This window comes from Danio rerio, chromosome 2, assembly GCF_049306965.1.
Source record: "Danio rerio strain Tuebingen ecotype United States chromosome 2, GRCz12tu, whole genome shotgun sequence".
NCBI lineage: Eukaryota > Metazoa > Chordata > Actinopteri > Cypriniformes > Danionidae > Danio > Danio rerio.
The window spans coordinates 5921234-5941685 of NC_133177.1; the positions used below are offsets into that span (position 1 = coordinate 5921234).

General features: G+C 38.5%; 1 protein-coding gene across 4 annotated transcripts in view; it reads left to right on the top strand.

The window, feature by feature from the left end:
* The window catches only part of fgf12a (fibroblast growth factor 12a), a 94263-nt gene that overhangs the window by 17416 nt on the left and 56395 nt on the right, over positions 1 to 20452 (top strand). The window contains exons 1-2 of one of the 4 annotated variants that reach the window (XM_005163238.6): positions 15830 to 16728; positions 17773 to 17820. The exons of 2 other annotated variants lie outside the window; for them this stretch is intronic. In XM_005163238.6, coding sequence (XP_005163295.1) covers positions 16533 to 16728; positions 17773 to 17820 — 244 coding nt within the window. In that variant the 5' untranslated portion in view covers positions 15830 to 16532. 4 annotated transcript variants of the gene reach the window in all.

Sequence of the window (20452 nt, forward strand, 5' to 3'; positions counted from 1 at the left end):
TCAAAAGCATAAATAAAGGAAACAAAACACAGAAAACAGCTAATTTAGGGACATTTTTAGAGTGTAGTCCAAATATCTAGAAATTCTTAAACTAAGAAGCATCTAGGCAAGTAAAAAACAGTTTTTCCCTAGAAATAATAGGTCAAAATCAAGTGAGCCTTAAAAAGCAAGTGAAAATAATCAAACAAAACCAAATTATTTTACTTAACCCCATCGGTAGATTATTTTTCTTGTTTTTAACCTCCTTTAGCCCTAAGCCTTTTTTGCACTGAAACTGATGATCAACAAGGCCCAAGCTCTCAGGGGGCCCTAAGCAGAATCTTATTTGGGGCCTCCTTAGTGCAAACAATATGACAAAAGGTCATCAAACCTTGATTATTAACACACTTTACATTTAAATCACGCATTATCAGTTTTATTTGCTGAAGCTGTGTTGCTTACATCATAACATAACATAACATAACATAACATAACATAACATAACATAACATAACATAACATAACATAACATAACATAACATAACAGCTCCTCCCCTTAAAAAACAGCCAATAGCGAATGTGCTACCCATTGCGCCGCCGTGCAGCCCCATTTGATTGTTTAAGCTTAAAAAGAGATGAAAAATGGTTTAAATGCAGACGCCGTCACTAGCGCAAAAACTCTATTGAAAACACTTGTGTAAAATTAATTTCCATATTTTAAAGACAGATGCAAAGTGCGGTTTATTCATAACCTAATTTCGAGAGGATCACGTGCTTATAATCAACATGGCTGGCTCCTTGTTAGCTCCGTAATCAGCCCTATTAGATGATTAGGGAAGCATTATAAATAACCTGAGTTTTTCACTCCAGTTATCGTCTTGAAGCTCCCCCCCTTTCCACCCCTACATCCTCCCCCCTTTTTTTCCCTAATCGGGCGACACGGTGGCCCAGTGGCTAGCACTGTTGCCTCACAGCAAGAACACCGCCGGTCCAACCTATAGGTCTGGTTGGTGTTTCTGTGCGGAGTTTACATGTTCTCCCCGTGTTCGCGTGGGTTTCCCCCGGGTTCCCCGGTTTCCTCCCACCGTCCAAAAACATAAACCATAGCCAATCGACTAAAACAAATTATCACCCAATACAACCTTAGGGTGCTTTCACACCTGTGAATCGATTCAGTTGTTCCGAAACAGGGATTACAAATGTTACATTGTTGCTCTTTGCTCTTGGAGCGGTTCGCTTTCACACTGCAAAGTTTCTAATCGGACCAAAAGAGCTAAAACAAGTCACGTGCGAGTAAACTCTCCTTAAATTGGTCAGAGTGTCAGGGTTTATTTTGCAGCGTCCCGCTCAGCTGTCAGGAGAGGTGGTGGTTTGGTGGTGATTGACAGGGTGCGCGCGCGTGACGTGTCTGAGGAGAGACACGGTGGGGAGGGGTGAGAAGGGTGTGCGACGATGCCTATTTGAGGACTGGGAGAGAGACGCGAGATTACCGGGAGATCATCACTCGTTTGCGGGCATCCGGAGACTCGCGAAACTTCCCGCCCTACTCATAATTCTCTCTTCATATAGCCGTATGCCTATTACATATCCATAATACACTGTGATATAACCGCGCTCGGATCGGATCGCTTTCTCACTGCAATCGAACCGCTCCAGGGTTCGTTTCAATCGAGCCGAGACCACCTCATTGAAGCGATCTCGGAGCGATTACTTTGGCGCGGAACAGAGCGCGATTGCCCTGTTCACATATGCCAATCGAACCGCGCTAACTGGGCAAACGAGATACGTTCCGAAACAAAAGTGTAGGTGTGAAAGCACCCTTAGTTTACACTTCTCACTGTGACAAGCAGGTGAGTTCTCGAGACCTACCTGACCTCGAACTCACCTCTTGCCCTTCTAATGGGAGGAAGCCTCGGGCTCGAGGATATTAAGCCTCGGGCTCGAGGGCTCTCTCCCGGGACAGCATGCCAAATACGCTTTATTGATTATCAGCTAAGTGTGAACTCTTGAAAGCCTATAAGCGCCTTCTGAAATGTTTACTAATGTTAATATGCTCAATATATTCGTATTAATGTTCAGTTCGTTCCCTTTAAAGTGAAATAACTGAACATATAAAGTTGAAGTCGGCATTATTAGCCCCCTTTGATTTTTTTCTGTTTTAAATATTTCCCAAATGATGTTTAACAGAGCAAGGAAATTTTCACGGTATGTCTGATAATATTTTTTCTTCTGGAGAAAGTCTTATTTGTTTTATTTCAGCTAGAATGAAAGCAGTTTTTAACTTTTTAAATATAATTTTAAGGTCAAAATTTTTAGCCCATTTAAGCTATATTTATTTTCGATAGTCTACAGCAGTGGTTCTCAAACTTTTTTCATCAAGTACCACCTCAGAAAAAATGGTCCCTCCAAGTACCACCATATGACCAATATTGAAATACAGTGGCATGGTAGGCCTAATTAAGCAGCTACAGCTCTGCACAGTTTAAAAACGTGGCATATTAATTACTATTATTAATAATATTTATTATTATCGGCCACTTTAAACCTTATATATAGTTTGAACATTAACACTGCTGTGCTTATATGTAAAAAAACAAACAAACAAAATAAAATGTCAACCTTTAAATTGAAGTGTGCTTTTAAAAGTTCATTAAAAATGGTAAGCTACTGTTATTAAAAAGTTTAAAAATAATCTCCTGTTATACCTATAGTATCCTATTCAACAAAGCCTGGAAATGCAGTTTGGACCTCATAAATATAGGCTATATGTCATCATATTCATATATGAACCATTTTTGATCATTTTTAAATATATGTTGCATGTACATATGACTATTGGATTAATCTGCGTACCACTAGAAGACAGCCCGCGTACCACTAGTGGTACACGTACCACAGTTTGAGAAGCACTGGTCTACAGAACAAACCATCATTATACAATAACTTGCCTAATTACCCTAACCTGCCTAGTTAACCTAATTAACCTAGTTAAGCCTTTAAATGTCATTTTAAGCTGTATAGAAGTGTCTTGAAAAATATCAAGTCAAATATTATGTACTGTCATCATGGGGAAGATAAAATAAATCAGTTATTAGAGATGAGTTATTAAAACTATTATGATTAGAAATGTGTTTTAAAAATCTGCTCTCCGTTAAACAGAAATTGGGAAAAAAATAAACAAGGGGGCTTTTAATTCTGACTTCAACTGTACATAGGAAGCTAAGAACATTGACTTTTTTTTAGAAGAAAATTTCAGATGGTAATTGTATGTAGTACTAAAATGCTATAAATAACCATAATCCATTCACAGAGCCTTACAAAATCAACCTAATAAATCTAAATGAATTACTTTTTCCCTTTAAATAGAGCTATTCAGGCTATCTGATGACATTTTATTTATATCGCAATATATTCATTCATTTATTCATTTACTTTTTGGCTTAATCCCTTTATTAATCAGAGGTCGCCACAGTGGAATGAACCGCCAACTTATCCAGCATATGTTTTACGCAGCGGATGCCCTTCCAGCTGCAACCCATCCATACACAATCATTCACACACATACACTTATTGTATTGTATTACACTGAAGACAATTCACCTGTACCACATGTTTTTGGACTTGGAAACCGGAGCACCCGGAGGAAACCCATGTGAACATCGAGAGAACATGTAAACCCCACACAGAAATACCAACTGACACAGTCGAAGCTCAAACCAGCGACCTTCTTGCTGTGAGGTGACAGCGCTACCCACTGCGACACCGTGCAGCCATTACAATATATAATCACAGAAAAACAATGCAATGTTAGGTCCACTGTGTAAAAATACATGCTGGATAAGTTGGCGGTTCATTCCGCTGTGGCGTACCCTGATAAATAAAGGGACTAAGCCAAAGGAATATGATTGAAAAAAAAAATTTACATTTACTTTTCGGCTTAGTCTCTTTATTAATCTGGGGTCGCCACAGCGGAATGAACCACCAACTAATCCAGCACATGTTTTACGCAGCGAATGCCCTTCCGGCTGCAACCCATAACTGGGAAACATCCATACACACTCATTCACACACATACACTTCGGTCAATTTTAGCATACCCAAATCACCATACCACACGTCTTTGGACTTGTGGGGGAAACCGGAGCACCCGGAGGAAACCCACGCCAACACTGAGAGAACATGCAACATAAAATTTTGCCTTTTAAAATACTGATTTAACATGCTAACAACAGCAGAACATCCTCACGCACTTGCAGTGTTTCCAATAGCATAGAAAAAAAGTCCACCGAATAAAAAGAATAAAATATTGATTATATTGCATGTGCTATATGTTTTTTTTTTTGCAGTCTTCCACAATTTTTTTTGCTAAACCTTTTATTGTTGCAGTAGGCCTATAAGTTTCTCTTTACTTTTCCTAAAGTCCCGGATACTTTTCTTTTTTCAAGAGTTCACACTTAGCTGATGATTGATAATAAAGCTAGTTTGGCGTGCTAAGAGCCCTGAGCTTATAAGATCCTCGAGCCCTGGGCTCCCTCCCGTTGCAAGGCGAGAGGGGAGTTTGAGCTCAGGTAGATCTCGATGACTCCCCCTCTTGCTTGTTGTATCTAAGTGTCAGATATGGACGCTGAAAGGTGTACTCAGAGTTTAGCTGAAGTATTTGGATTAATTGTTTAGAGTGCTTGTTTTTGGGAGGAAAACTGTGGGAGGAAACCGGAGGACCCGGGAAAAACCCACGCGACCACGGGGAAAACGTGCAAACTCCGCACAGAAATGCCGTCTGGTTTGGAAAGGAATTAAACCAGGGGCATTCTTGCTGTGAGGCAACAGCGCTAATCGCTGGCCACCGTGTCGCCCGTTTGAAAGGAGGGAAAGTAGGGTTGGGTGGGGGGGTTTCTTCAAGACGAAGATATTGAGATGAGAAAAGTCTGGTTATTTATAGTGAGTTAAGGATTGTCTGATAGGATAATCAGTCATTAGCTAAAGTTGGAACAACTGTGAACAATCACGTGATCCTCTCGAAATTTGTTTATAAATAAACTTCACTTAACGCAATGCAACACACTCTCTTTGGAGAAGTAATCTGTCTATTAGTGCAAAACTTGATAGTCATGTTTTTCTAGCATCATCTGATAATGTTCATGTTCCCGTCATGTCCTTCAGTGGACACAGGGTTTGGCCTTGAAGGGATAGTTCACCCAAAAATGAAAATATATCCACGATTTACTGCCCCTTGAATGATTTCAAACCTTCATGAGTTTCTTTATGAGTTGAACACTAAAGAGATATTTTGAAGAAAGCTGAAAACCTGTAACCATCGACTTCAATAGTAGGAAATGTGGAAGTCAGGTTTACAACATTTTTCAAAATATCTTCTTTTGTGCTCAACAGAAGAAAGAAACTCCAAAACAGTTTGAAACACTAAAGAGTGAGGAAATGATGATTAATATTTGTTGATTAATCATTTGTTAAAAGTGGCAGGAATATCCGTGTAATCATTTGTGCAGCATTTGTTTTGCCTTGAATCCCACAACACTGAAAACCTCCATTATGTCTGTGTATTTATTTACTTATATGCTATCCCAGCTAAAAGGGAACGTTCTCTCAACTTTGGCTTACATTCCCTACAGGTTGTGTTAATGTTTTAAAGAAAATCAATGTAATATCTATTGAATATTCAAAAATGTTTTTTCCCAAAACAATGAACAAGAACATTCTAGCAATGTTTTGAAAATGTAGGCAAGGGACCAGATTAAGCAATGTCCTCTTAGAAAACGTTTTCACAATGTTTCGTAAAACCAAAGTAAGAACATTCTCACAGTCACATTAGAGAAACTTTATAAGAACATGATTTCTTTTCAATAACGAGACAGAAAGACAATTATCGATGTTTTGAAAATGTTGGTAAGGGACCAGAGTAAGCAATGTTCTCTAAGAAAACGTTTACACAATGTTTTATAAAAACCAAATTAACAACATTCTCACAGTCACATTAGAGAAATGTTTTAAGAACAACACTGAGATGTGAGATGTGGGATGTTCTTTGAAGAATGTTCAAGAAATAAGACATTTGAACAAAGCCAGAACATTTTATCTGCAACATTTTAAAAACATTTTAAGACTATCGAAATGGCACCAGATTAAGCAATGTTCTCTTAGAAAACGTTTTCACAATGTTTTATAAAAACCAAATTAACTACATTCTCACAGTCACATTAGAGAAATTATATAAGAACATGATTTCTTTTCAATAACGAGACAGAAAGTCAATTAGCATACTAATTTTAACCTGTACTTATTAAAATATATAAAATGTCATGTTCAAAAACGCACTGCAGACAAATAAGTAAAACCTAATGGTTTAAATAATAGTGGCTAAGCATACTGATTTAAAGTGACAATTAATTAGTATTTCATACAATTAGTAAAATTTGTATTGTGTCAGCAAATTATTCTTGTTTTAAAACACTTGATTTTTAAAATTGTTTTTTTTTTGTTACACATGTTATACAATGAGCACAAGAACGTAAGAAAATGCAGTGCTTTAAACTTTCTTTTTCACATTGCTGCAGTAAAATTAAATATTTTAAATGGTTATAGAGAGTGTTTTGTGTCTGTCATATCGTTTACTGTACATTTTGGAAACAAAAAAGAAAACAAACCATGTTATTAACAAACATGTAGAACATTTAGAGAATATTGTCCTGACTTTATAGAAGGCTTTCTGGGAACTACAACAAAATACCTGCCGAAAATGTTAGAGTCTAATATTTTAACAATGGTACCATTAAACGGGATTAGAATGTTTTAGAGAACATTTACCTGTTTTTTTAAGAGAATGTTCTGGGAAGTAAAGTAAAACAATACCTTGAAATGTTATAATTATGTTAAAGTACAATGTTTCAACAATGTTTCGATTAAACAGTTTTAGAAAGTATTGCAGAATGTTTACCTATATCTTTTTAAAGAACATTCTGTGAACTAAACTAAAACTAGCCCTAAGGTTTTAACAATGTTACCACCAAATGTGATTACAATGTTTTAGAGAATGTTGTCTTATCTTTTAAGAGAATGTTCTGGGAAGTGAAATAAAACAATACGTTGAAACGTTAGAGGATAATGTTGTAGCAATGTTACTTCGAAACGTATTTAGAATGTTTTCCTACCATTAAAGAGAACATTCTGGGAACTTTAAGAAAACTATACCCACTAATAATGTTATAAGAATGTTAGAATATAATGTTCTAAAATTGTTACAAGTGAATGTGGTTAGAATGTTTCTAGAAAATGTTTTCCTATCTTTTAAGAGAATGTTCTGGGAACATGAACAAAACTACCCGCCGAAAACAGTAATGCAACATTGTTTGTTAATCTTCTCAGGACTAAACATTTCTAGCTGGGATGTTCTTAATATCTGAAGGCTGATGGAAGACATAATGTGCACTGTATATTATCCAGGGTTCATGTCCTGCTTGGCCGATGATGAGCGAAATGTGCTATAATGAATCGCGTTGTACTTCATCACAGGGGTGTTTCACTCCTCAGGTTATGATTGCATTATATGGCTTCATGACTAAATTGGGTTTTGAAACCAGGGCAGGAAACCTCCGGAGCATTTTTAGGCAATACCATGCACACATCACCAAATGTAATCGGCCATATTAAATGAGGTTTCACTCTCCTTCAGAATTTGCTCAGAGATGAGGTAAAAGAAAGTATCTTACTTTGCAAATAACTTGTTTAAAATGACTGAATGGCTTTTTAAAAAGCGATTATATGATATAAACCTTCAGCAATACAATGTTTTGATCGTGTAATTGGCATATTTTTCTGTCACTAAGAGAGCAGATTTTGAAGTGAGGCGCTTTGTGCATTTCTATACTATGAACACTAGATGGCGATATTTGTTTACTTTGTGAAAAGTCTTCAAGCGTTTTTGACCTGATGATTCTGGTTGAATGTGAAACAATTTGACGATTTTTATAAGCTAATGTTACTTTTTTTGCACTACATTATAATAATAAATGTAATTTTCTGCAATTTTGATTGGGAAATGTGTGCATTTTATCAATGTTGAATACAAGCGTCCTCCTAAAGGGACAGTTCACCCAAAACTGAAATTCTGTCATAATTTACTCACCCTGCGCTTGTTCAAAACCTTTTTCCTCCTTCTGTTGAACAAAAAAGAAGATTTTTTTAAGAAAGCTGAATACCTGTAGTCATATTTGCTCTTTCTATTATTACTTTTCTACAATGGTTACAGGTTTTCAGCATTAAACTTAACAGTGTGTAAACCCTACTGAAAAAAAAAACAGCTAAAACCAGCTTAACCTAGCCAGGCTGGGAATCCAGCCAAAACCAGCTATGTCCAGCTTAAACCAGGCTGGTCAAGCTGGTCATTTTCCAGCTAAGACCAGGCTGGAAATGGCTGAAAACCAGCCTGGAAGTGGCCAAAACCCCTCTAAAACCAGCCTGGTCAACCAGCTAAAACCAGCCAACCAGCCTAGGCTGGTTTAAGCTGGATTTTTCAGCAGGGAATGTTCTTGTTGTGGGCGAATTATCGGCTTTAATCTTGATTGGGTTTCCTCTGCCAGTTTCCCCCACAGTCCAAGACATGCGCTACAGAGGAATTGGATGAACTAAATCAGCCGCAGTGTATGAGTGTGTGTGTGTGATTGCAAGAGTATATGGGTGTTTCTTAGTGCTGGGTTGCTGCTGGAAGGGCATCCGCTGCTGCATAAAACATATGCTGGAATAGTTGGCGGTTCATTCTGCTGTGGTAACCCCTGATTAATAAAAAAACTAAGGCGAAAAGAGAATGAATGAGTTGACGGTTAATTCCGCTGTGGCGACCCCTAATGAATAAAGGGACTAAGCTGAAGGAAAATGAATGAATGTATAAAAGTACAGCTACAGCAACTTTCGGCACTTAAAAACTCAAACTCGGACCTAACCGTTGGACACAGTGATTAAATAATGCAATATTTGGCAACTCCATCAAGGCAGTTGTTTGCAAAATGTGCTGTTACAGCCTGGAAAGCTAAAATCGATTTGTTACTTTCTCCCAAACTCAATGGTTAAAGGTTTCCAAATTTTGTGTGTGTGTGTGTGTGTGTGTGTGTGTGTGTGTGTGTTCAACAGGAAAAAGAAACTCAAACAGGTTTGTGACAAGTGAAGAGAAAGAAAACAGTAACAGGATTTTCAGGGTGAACAATCTCTTTATACTGGATTAAGTTTTACAGTGTTGTGGTTTGTTGAAAGGCGGCATGGTGGCTTATCGGTTAGCGCTGTCTCCTCACCACAAGAAGGTTGCTGGTTCGAGTTCCAGCTGGGCCAATTGGCATTTCTGTGTGGAGTTTGCATGTTCTCCCCATGTTGACATGGGTTTCCTCCGGGGGGCTCCGGTTTCCCCCACAGTCCAAAGACATGAGCTATAGGTAAATTGGATGAACTAAATTGGCTGTATGTTTGAGTTTGGGTGTGATTGCGAGAGTGTATGGGTGTTTCCCAGTACTGGGTTGCTGGTTGCAAGAGTATCCCCTGCATAAAACATATGCTAGAGTAGTTGGTGGTCTATTCCATTGTGGCGACGTCTGATAACTCAGAGACTAAGCTGAAGTAAAATGATTGAATGGTTTGTTGAGTGAACCTGCTTGTTATATCAGCCGGCAATCAATATTGGTTGAGTTTTTTGTCTTGTTTTGTTTCTGAACTCTCTCAAATAAAGAACTATAAAACAGCAAGTGACAAATAGCAAATGTCATGTAGCCTTCTGTCTCCGGAGCTGCTTTTGTGTCAGAAGATTAATGAAAACAAAATGCTGTGTCATTTGTGCCGGCTTCTGAAATAGAGGCATTTATAGATGACAACAATACCATTGTAAATCCTCTCATGTGCCTGCCTTACTTCCATACCATTCAACATATTCAATAATTTATGATCCTATTACAAAAGTCTGACCTATCCCATCTTCTAATTTAGTTAAAGGGATAGTTCCTTAAACGGGATAGGAAGTACAGGAGTTTCTTTCCTCTGTTTAACACAAAAATAGATATTTTGAAGAAAGTTGGAAACCTGTAACCACTGACATCCATTGTAGGGAAAACAAATACTATGGAAGTCAATGGTTACAGGTTTTCAGCTTACTTCAAAATATCTTCTTTTGTATTCAACAGAAGAAAAACAATCATGTTAAATGTTAAATCTGTTAAATCATCCCTTTAACAGATTCCCTGTGGTACACTACTTGACATAAGTCTAGTTGTTGACCCCAGTTGTAAGAGCATTAATTAATAACTCAACTTCTAGTTCAACTTCTAGTTATAACTAGCTCTAGTAATAACTCTACTTCTTGTTTGTAAAAGAGGCAGAAGGTAGATTTTTCAGATGAAGCATCTGTTAAACAGTTTCAGCTGTGTGTTCTCAGTAATGTGCAGCACACGCTTTAAATAAAATAAATAAAATCTACTTTAACTATGTACAGTAGATATCATTGTAAAAAATATCTGTAAATTAGCAGTTTTCCATAATTTGTGATTCATGTTTTTATTTCTCCTGTTTGTTTATGCTTTGAATTGCATTATGGGACCTTGATCTTTCTTACAACAACTCTAAAACGTTTTTGAAAAAGTTATTTTTAATAAAATATTTAATAGTTTAAATTGATCTATTGCCTGCGTCAGTGTTGTATATTACGGTACAAAAACTTGCAATAAATCACGAGTGCATTTTCTGTTATTTTACTCTTAACTGTTATTCTGTTATTTAACTTATTTTTTCCTGACTTTTATATTATTTGTTATATACGTTATTTTATATTTAAACTACAAAAATGTTCTTAAAAGTCACTTTGTTAAGCACTTTGTTAAGCTGTAGAGTTGAATTTTCGACATCAAAAGTCAGAGATCAACATCCCATAATACAAATCACAACCATAAATAAACACCTGTGAATCACAAAATATAGAAAAAACTAATTAACAGATATTTTTTACAGTGTATATTTAAAAACATGCATGCATATAACAGCTAATTGCAATGTTACATGATTTAAAGTGAGTTTTCAAAATTAAAATAACCACAGTTTTAATAATAATTAACAATTGAAATGGTAATACTAAATTGGGCTGCATGATATTGGAAAAAACAGATATTACAATATTTTTTACCCCTATATATAGTTGAAGTCAGAATTATATACTGATTATATAACTGAATATTATATTATATACTGAACTAACATCTCAAGACATCGGCCAGGAAATTCAAACTTTGCCACAAATGGGTTTTCCAAATAGACCATGACCCTAAGCATACTGCCAAATTAGTTAAAATGTGCTTTAAGGACAACAGAGTGAATGTTTTGGAGTGGCCAACACAAAGCCCTGAGCTCAATCCTATAGAAAATTTGTGGGCAGAGTTGAAAAAGCTTGTGCGAGCAAGACAGCCAACAAATCTGACTCAGTTACACCGATTCTGTCAGGAGGAATGGGCCAAAACTCCTTCAAACTATTGTGAGAAGCTTGTGGAAGGATACACAAAACATTTGACCAAAGTTATACAGTTTAAAAGCAAAGCTAATAAAATACCAAGGAAATGCGTGTAAACTTTTGACTGTCTAGAAATTAATATTAATTAACAATTTTAATTATTCATTAATCTGGCATTTAGCAAATGTAAATCATTAAGGTGATCCTAACAGACCTAAATAGTAAATGTTTAGTATGATTTATCATCAGACATTTAAAAAAAAAAATGGTATGTTCCTTTTTTAGCGTGTATGTAAACTTGTTTCAACTGTATGTATATATATATATATATATATATATATATATATATATATATATATATATATATATATATATATATATATATATATATATATATATATATATATATATATATATATATAATGATATAAATGCAGTTTTACCAGATGACCAGATGATTTTCCAGGAGTCAAACAGTATTTCAGAAATAAAAAATTATATAATCACTGTATAACCTAATAACAACAATAATAACTCTATCATTTTAGTAAATAATTATATATTGTACATTATGCTATAAACTTCTAATTTAATGTACCCGAATGGCTTAAATTCTCGAAATGCTTACACAGTCAAACGCATTAAAAATAAAAATAATAATAATAAATATAAAATTTCAGTCTGAGGATACAATTTGAAAACCACTCCTGTGTTGTTAACTGTAATGTCTGGTCAACTTTAATCTCTTGCAGACTTCACGATATCGATGCTGAAACAAAACAGTGTGCAGCCCTAATACTAAACGTCTGAAAATGCAACCCTGACAACACCAAAACGCCATTGTGTTAAGTCCATGTTGATGCGAGGAGATGGCTGCAAGTGCATTCTTAGCTGCGTATTAAATTTGGAGGAGCATGAAAGAGCGCACTCCCAAAGCCGAGTGAATCTTTAATGGTGCTACTTCTCACAAGGCGAGAGGCTTTCCGTGTCAGAGCCACGTGATCCACCCACTCAGTGTCTGCAGAATCAGAAACCCGCGTGTATACCCACTCATGAGGACATGAAACACCCTAAAACCCTGCTTTCTCTGCTCGCCCCGTCAACAAACAGCCCGTCTAACCCAGCGTTGTCAAAGAATATAACCCTTCAGGCTGGCTGTCAATGCAAAATTGTGACACTATAGTTAGCATCTTTAAAGATATTGTGTTTTTAGAAAAGTAGAACAGCAGCAGTGTTAGCTGGAATCCTGCAACCTTGTTAGCATATTTCTGCATCAGTGTTTTCAGTGTTAGTTAGCAGTCATGTTGGATCCTATATAGCAGCAGCAGCTTTATCTTTACAATATTGGTATTAGAGATGCATGATATATACCAGGGGTCACCAATCCTGGTCCTGGAGGGCCGGTGTCCCTCCAGGGTTTAGCTCCAACTTGCCTCAACACACCTGCCTGGATGTTTGAAGTTTACCAAGTAAGAGCTTGATTAGCTTGTTCAGGTGTGTTTGATTAGGGTTGGAGGTAAAATCTGCAGGACACCGGCCCTCCAGGAACAAGTTTGGTGACCACTGATATATACAGTTAAAGTCAAACTTATTAGCCCCCCTGCAGGGATGGAATGAAATGTATTTTGAAATAAAATACCAAATGTAAAAAATGGCCGTGATTTCAACGGTAAAATACTGTAAAAATGCTACAGTACAAATCCGTAACCTGGTTAACGGTATGTTTCCTTAATATATACGGTGAATAACCGTAAATTGACTTTCCCAGAATTCCCTGCATGGCACATAACTTTTTATGCATTTTGTTGACATTAATATGCATCTTTTTAGATGTTTCCCCATCAGATATGTACATCAAGGGTTTTCAAACTGTGGGTCGCGACCCACTAGTGGGTCGCAGAGTGAACAAAAGTGGGTCGCGCAACTTCACATAGCTGCAGCTATATTTACATTGCGATGAATCAAAACCAGTACGATTGACGGCAATAACTCAAAAACCTCTTACCCTAAAACGATCTAAAGTGTGTTTCCTACAAAAAGACAAAGCTGGTTATGTTTCACAGCTGTCTTTTTCTCTTTTTTCGCTCGACATTATGAGCACTGCTCCGTTTGAGCCCTGGTAATCTGCGTTTAGCCGGGAGAGCCCGTGCTGAACGGAGCTCTCAGTAGGGGACTGTCGGAAAAGTGCTTATTTTATTTATTTTGCTCTTTCCTGCGTGTTTTATTTTAAACACTAGTAATTTTCTCTTAAATGAGCACAAACAGTTACTAAAGTAGTCGAATGCTTCATTATAGATCTGTGCATTCTTACATTAACACCTCTGTTATCAAGCAAAACACAATGAGAGATTCATTTGCTGCTCTTCACTAAATAACTGTAGTAACTTTAATCAATATACAAATACAATTAAAAATGAAGTAGATTTTATAGCTTTATTTAATTTTTGTAAAGACCATTGATTTCAATAGGCTAAACCTTTTATTTTATTGTCAACATTTTCTAATGTTTGCTCTGTATTCTATCATTTGAATGTTTTTTACATCCCAACGTTGGACAGATTGCTAATCAGTAAATAGCTATAGTGCTATCTGATATTTTAACGTCACTTAATGTTATGGAAGGAAATAGATGTTATGGAAAATAGTAATAGTAATGTAACTACCCCCATCATTCCTTCCTCAAGCAAATGCGTAAATATTAGATCTATTCAGCTATAACGTTTATTCCATTGGCATATTTATCTGACGTTTTCCCAGCTTGTAGTAGTCGATCAAAAAGCTGTTTAGTTTCTTATGTCTACACTAGCAGTGGAATTTACTGCGATGTGACGGGGCTTGATCATAATCCAGGGGCTTGATCAAAAGTTGATCATATTCTCTTCTAAAAAAAGAAGAGTATCTTTTTAAACAAAAAATGATCACAGTTACAGCCAGCATCCCACAAAAAGCACTTCGAGCCTCATTTTGTGCATATCAAATCGCAAAATGCGAGATCTAATATAAAATACAAGATCTTGATTCAAAAATTACAGCAACACCAGAAAAAAATGACTCTAATTTTGTCACAGATTTGCATTAGAGATGTTTCAAAGCTTCCTTCTCTAATAAAAATCCACGTATTTCACAATTGTTCCTCATATTTGACGTGATTTTATCACATGATTGCGCATGTGAAGCTTATGTGTTGTTTCCATATTCTGCTAATTTATTTCGGCAACATGGTGGCTCAGTGGTTAGCACTATCACCTCTCAGCAAGAAGGTCACTGGTTCGGGTCCTGGCTGGACCAGGCATTCACTATAGGTGAATTAAATAAACTAATTTGGCTGTATGTGTGTGAATGAGCGTGTATGGATGTTTTCCAGTACTGGGTTGCAGCTGGAAGGGCATCCGCTGCGTAAAACATGGATAAGTTGGCGATTCATTCCGCTGTGGCGACCCCTGATGAACATAGAGGCTAAGCCGAAGGAAAATGAATGAATTTATTTATTTTTAGACAGTTCCCCTGCTAAAAAAATCCAGCTTAAACCAGCCTAGGCTGGTTGGCTGGTTTTAGCTGGTCGACCAGGCTGGTTTTAGAGGGGTTTTGGCCACTTCCAGGCTGGTTTCCAGCCATTTCCAGCCTGGTCTTAGCTGGTCAGGCTGGAAAATGACCAGCTAAATCTAGCTAAAACCAGCTTGACCAGCCTGGTTTAAGCTGGACATAGCTGGTTTTGGCTGGGCTCCCAGCCTGGCTAGGCTGGTCAAGCTGGTTTTAGCTGGTCATCTCCCAGCCTAACCAGCTAAGACTAGGCTGGAAATGGCTGGAAACCAGCCTGGAAGTGGCTAAAACCCCTCTAAAACCAGCCTGTTAGACCAGCTAAAACCAGCCAACCAGCCTAGGCTGGTTTAAGCTGGATTTTTCAGCAGGGTCGTGCAACAATTAGTCTAATGGACTGGAATGACAAACTCATGAAGGAGTAAATGCAAACTCCGCGGTTATTGGATTGTGTAGATCAGCGCCAAGTGTGATACAAAAACAATGTCAGAAGTTAAACAAAATTAAGACGTTTTCCCGCTAAATCCTAACGCTACCTGTCAATTAGACGCAATGACAAGCATACATTGAAGTCAAAGGGATTACCGTGGCACGTTCACACATAGGTAATGAGCCAGAGGTGACCATCTGTTGGACAATCCTCCTCTGCCTCCCTGTTATTTTCACCTCCATCTCTCTAACTCACGTTTACCCCAGCGAATTTCTCATCCAAACCTCAATCACGTATGATTGCGTAGAGAGAGAGAGAGAGAGAGAGAGAGAGAGAGAGAGAGAGAGAGAGAGAGAGAGAGAGAGAGAGAGAGAGAGACTCACACACACCTCACCGTCAGCACCAGCTCTAGTCTGGATCTTACAACATTCCCACAAATGGCTTCGCAAGGATCCGCTCTGTGCGCTCGATATTTGAATTGCAATTCATTTTGTTAAGTACAATACGAAATTCGGACGTGGAGAACGATGGAATATGACGACCAGAAGGATTATGAAGGGCTGTAAAATAATTTGGAGAGCTCAGAGGTCCAGCGAAGTTGCTCCCGCGTCACTCATTTACCTCAGTAGTGCCTGAGAAGGCTGTCGTGCCATGGGCTCCAATTGTTTTCGGGATTCATGCAAAGTTATAATCTGGAATGAACTAGAGATGTGGATCATGTAGCAGTCGTTTTATTGGAGGAATTACGCGTCTGATTCGGCACCTGGAATACCTGCGTGACAGCCAGGTTACTCCTGTCCACATAGGACGTGTTTTTTATGTTAATTGTCTAGATTTTTATTGTTAAATCTAAGATGGAGAACAGAGATGTGCTTTATATAATCTTATATGAAGCGTCCGGATAGATCTGAGAAAAGGGATGCGATTCATTTAACAGTATCGTCTGGATTTTTTCTTTTGTTTTTCGCAGGGATTTCGGAATGACATCTGGCTAAAATCTTTGCGCGGACAATTCAGTGTCGTTCTCGGTCCCTTATTCCCAGCCGTTGCGTTCACAGCTGCAGACGTCGAACAGCTCTCGTTTAATTCAATATACTCGAGATGGCCGCAATCGCCAGTTCTCTGATCCGACAGAAACGCCAGGCGCGGGAGTCCAACAGCGACCGGGTCTCTGCCTCCAAACGCCGCCCGAGTCCCAGCAAAGACCCCCGCTCCCTCTGCGAGCGACATTTCCTGGGGGTCTTCAGTAAAGTCCGCTTCTGCAGCGGCAAGAAAAGACCTGTTCGCCGGCGACCAGGTCAGTGCTGGATGCTTTTTAAGACTACAGCCCCCACCCGAAGCCTCTGCTGCAGTCTGCCGGAGGAGCACACACACATATTTATATATCCTCCACTGTATTTTATTGCAATGCGAATGATCTCCCCCTCCCACCCCTCGTAATCCCACCTGTTTCATAGCTCACGAGTTGTCACCAAACGATTTGCCATCCTAACAATCTGAATGCACAAATCGTTTTATGTCGATTTATCTTTGAAATGTATATTTATACATGTTTTATCAGTGTCATTATTACTGTTACCAAATAGTTCAGTCATTTTGGCATCAGAGGCTGTGCTAAAACCTCCTTTTCTTGACAAGTTTGCTATTTTGTGATAGCCAGAATTCATTGGCACTGCAGTGCACCAGGGATTTCTTACAATGAAATGTTTAATGTTTTTCGAAAATCCATCTCAAACTGGCAGCTGTGATTTCCGATAGGACAGCACCATCTTAAACCAGCAGCTAGCAGTTGGTCAGACCTGTTAATGCTCAGGATGATGACAAGATTACACTTTATGCAGTGCAACAATGCTATTTTATAACAGCCAGAATCTATGGAGCGGTGCTGCAGTGCACCAGGGGCTTTCTCAGATGCAAACCTTCCCCTGATTGAAAATCCCGTTTGGACTGGCAGCTGTAATTTCTAACAGGACAGGAGCATCTTGCATTGTACACCAGCTTAGACCATGTAGAAACCACAGCTACCAGCTTAAGCTGGATTTTCCGGTAGGAACTGCTTTACTGCAGCACAGGGAGGGACTGTACAGTTAGTTTTATTGATGGATAAGGTCTCACTGGCCACTGAACCACGCTATCGTCCTTTTTCGCTTTACGAAAATTGACACGAAGCGTGTGAAATGAATCTAAATATATAAATGTCCTCCTCCTCCTTCAAAAAATAAATAAATAAAAATGAGTAGGACAAGCGCATCCCCTCTCCCCAACATATGATCAGTTATTTGACGGCTGTTGCTGTAGAATCTGTCTGTAAAAATGTTGTTTTTCCTTCTCCCTCTATAAGATGCGCCCTCGAAACCTCCACAGGTGTCCCGTAAGGGCGTCAGGCTAGGTCAGTAGCTCAGCCTCCATCCATGTGCTGTGTCTTCCAGTTACCCAACCCATTTCGTGCTCATGGGGGACTAGCTCCTGTCTACTGGCAGTCGCCGATGTCTGCCTTGTCCTTGTAGTTTGCTTCCGACTATTGTTTTGATCTCTTCCGTCTTTGTCTTATTTTTATGTATGTCTCACGCCTTTTACCTCTCTGTCTCTCGCCCCCCTCTCCTTCTTTTTTTTTTCATTTGTTCCTCCTCTCGTCTTAAACCTTCTATTCGGTGTCTCTCTACTTCTGTTTCTGCCCCTGTTCTCATATGTGCGTCTGTTACCGTGCAGTGAGGCTGGTGTTTGCTCTGTGCTGCTGTTGTGTCGTGTTCCTTCCGTGAATTAAGCAGTCAAGGTGACCATTCACCATTTCATTACCATGGCATCATCTGTCAACATTTCCGATTGTGATTGTTTCTGTTTATGAGTTGGGGCGATGTGGAATTTGGTCTGGAGATTCATGCAAACTGTGTTGATGCTGATATGACATGCAACATCTCGGGCGAATATAGACAGATGTTATAAAATAGAGTGGAGGAGCTATGACGTCATTGTGTAGCCCAATCCAACCAGTTAGCAATACACTGGTTCCTTTGATTAAATTCCCCATAGGATTTCCCATTGAAGCTTTGCAAATAATAAGCTCTTTGTTCAGATACTTACATGTTTTGATAATCTTCAGCCTCCAACCTCTTTCATGACTTTTATAGGCACAAACACGAACGAGCTTACCTAAAACGAATTACACAAAGGTCGCTCACTTTCAACCTCACTACCATCGTCCCGATAACTTGTCAAGTAAGTTTTTGGGAACATGGTGCATGATTAGGATTAATCCTGTAGGTTAATTTTAATCTATGCTATATTATATTTATATACTGTGTGTGTGTGTGAGGAGTATGAGTTTCTGATCGATGCAATGACTGAATATTTTAGACAACGCATGTGGTCATACAGTCACCGGCCACTTTATTAGGTACACCTTACTAGTATCAGGTTGGACCTCCTTTTGCCTTCAGAACTGCCTTAATCATTCATGGCAGAGATTCAACAAGGTTCTGGAAAAGTCCTCTGAGATTTTGCTCCATATTAATATGATAGCATCACGCAGTTGCTGCAGATTTGTTAGCTGCACATCCGTTATGCGAATCTCCTGTTCCACCAGATCCCAAAGGTGCTCTGTTGGATTGAGATCTGGTGACTGTGGAGGCCATTTGAATACAGTGAACTCATTGTCATGTTCAAGAAATCAAAAACAATACTTAGGTTCAGGCTGTGCCATTGACACAATGCTCAACTGGTACTAATGGCCCGAAGTGTGCAAAGAAAACATCCCGCACACCATTACACCACCACCAGCCTGAACCACTGATACAAGGCAGGATGGATCCATAATTTCATGTTGTTGACATCAAATTCTGAACCTATCCAAATTCTGAATGTCGCAGCAGAAATCGAGACTCATCAAACTAGGCAACGTTTTCCCATTCTTCTATTGTCCAATTTTGGTGAGACTGTGTGAGTTGTAGCCTCCGTTTCCTGTTCTTAGCTGACAGAAGTGGCACCCGGTGTGGTCTTCTGCTGCTGGAGCCCATCTGCCTCAAGGTTGGACTTGTTGTGTGTTCACAGATGCTCTTCTGCAGACCTCGGTTGGTTGTTTGAGTTACTGTTGCTTTTTTATCAGCTGGAACCAGTCTGGCCATTCTCCTCTGACCTCTGGCATCAACAAGGCATTTGCTGTCACAAAACTGCCGCTCACTAGATATTTTCTCTTTTTCAGACCATTCTCTGTAAACCCTAGAGATGGTTTTGCTTGAAAATCCCAGTAGATCAGCAGTTTCTGAAATACTCAGACCAGCCCGACTGGCACCAACTACCATGCCACGTTCAAAGTCACTTAAATCTCCTTTCATCCCCATTCCGATGCTCAGTTTGAACTGCAGCAGATCGTCTTGACCATGTCGACATGCCTAAATGCATTGAGTTGGTTGGCTGATTAGAAATTTGTGTTAACGAGCAGTTGGAAAGGTGTACCTAATAAAGTGGCCGGTGAGTGCATTTAACAACTTGCTAGGAACCGAATTTTTCAAGAAAATTACGAGAGAGGTGAAGCTGGTGTGTTTTAAGCCATAAAATAAAATTAAAGTATCTTGAGTTTGAGTTAATTTAACCTTATTTAAGCAAAATCCCATTAGAAAAAGCAGACTCTGAGACGATGGAAGCGGAGATGCTAAAATGCTAACTTGCTTATGAGTTTTTGCCAATGCAATCTCATGCCAATTTGTAACTTTTTGATTTATCGGCTAACTCATATTAATTTAAACGATCTCATATATACATTTAAGTATGATTTGCTCATCCCTCAATTATGGTTAGGGGTGGATTTGGGGACACGCCTTCTTTTTAAACCCGTTTTCATACAAATTAAATAGTATGAATTTGTACGAATTAGCCACTTTTCTGACTATACGTAAATAAGTTATGCTTTTTTTGTGAGATTTGCATACAAATGGACATTGTAGTTCCTTCACTCTATTGCATTGAGACTATACATCTCACAAAATTGGTCAGATGTGTGTCCAAGTCATATTTTTGCCAAAAAA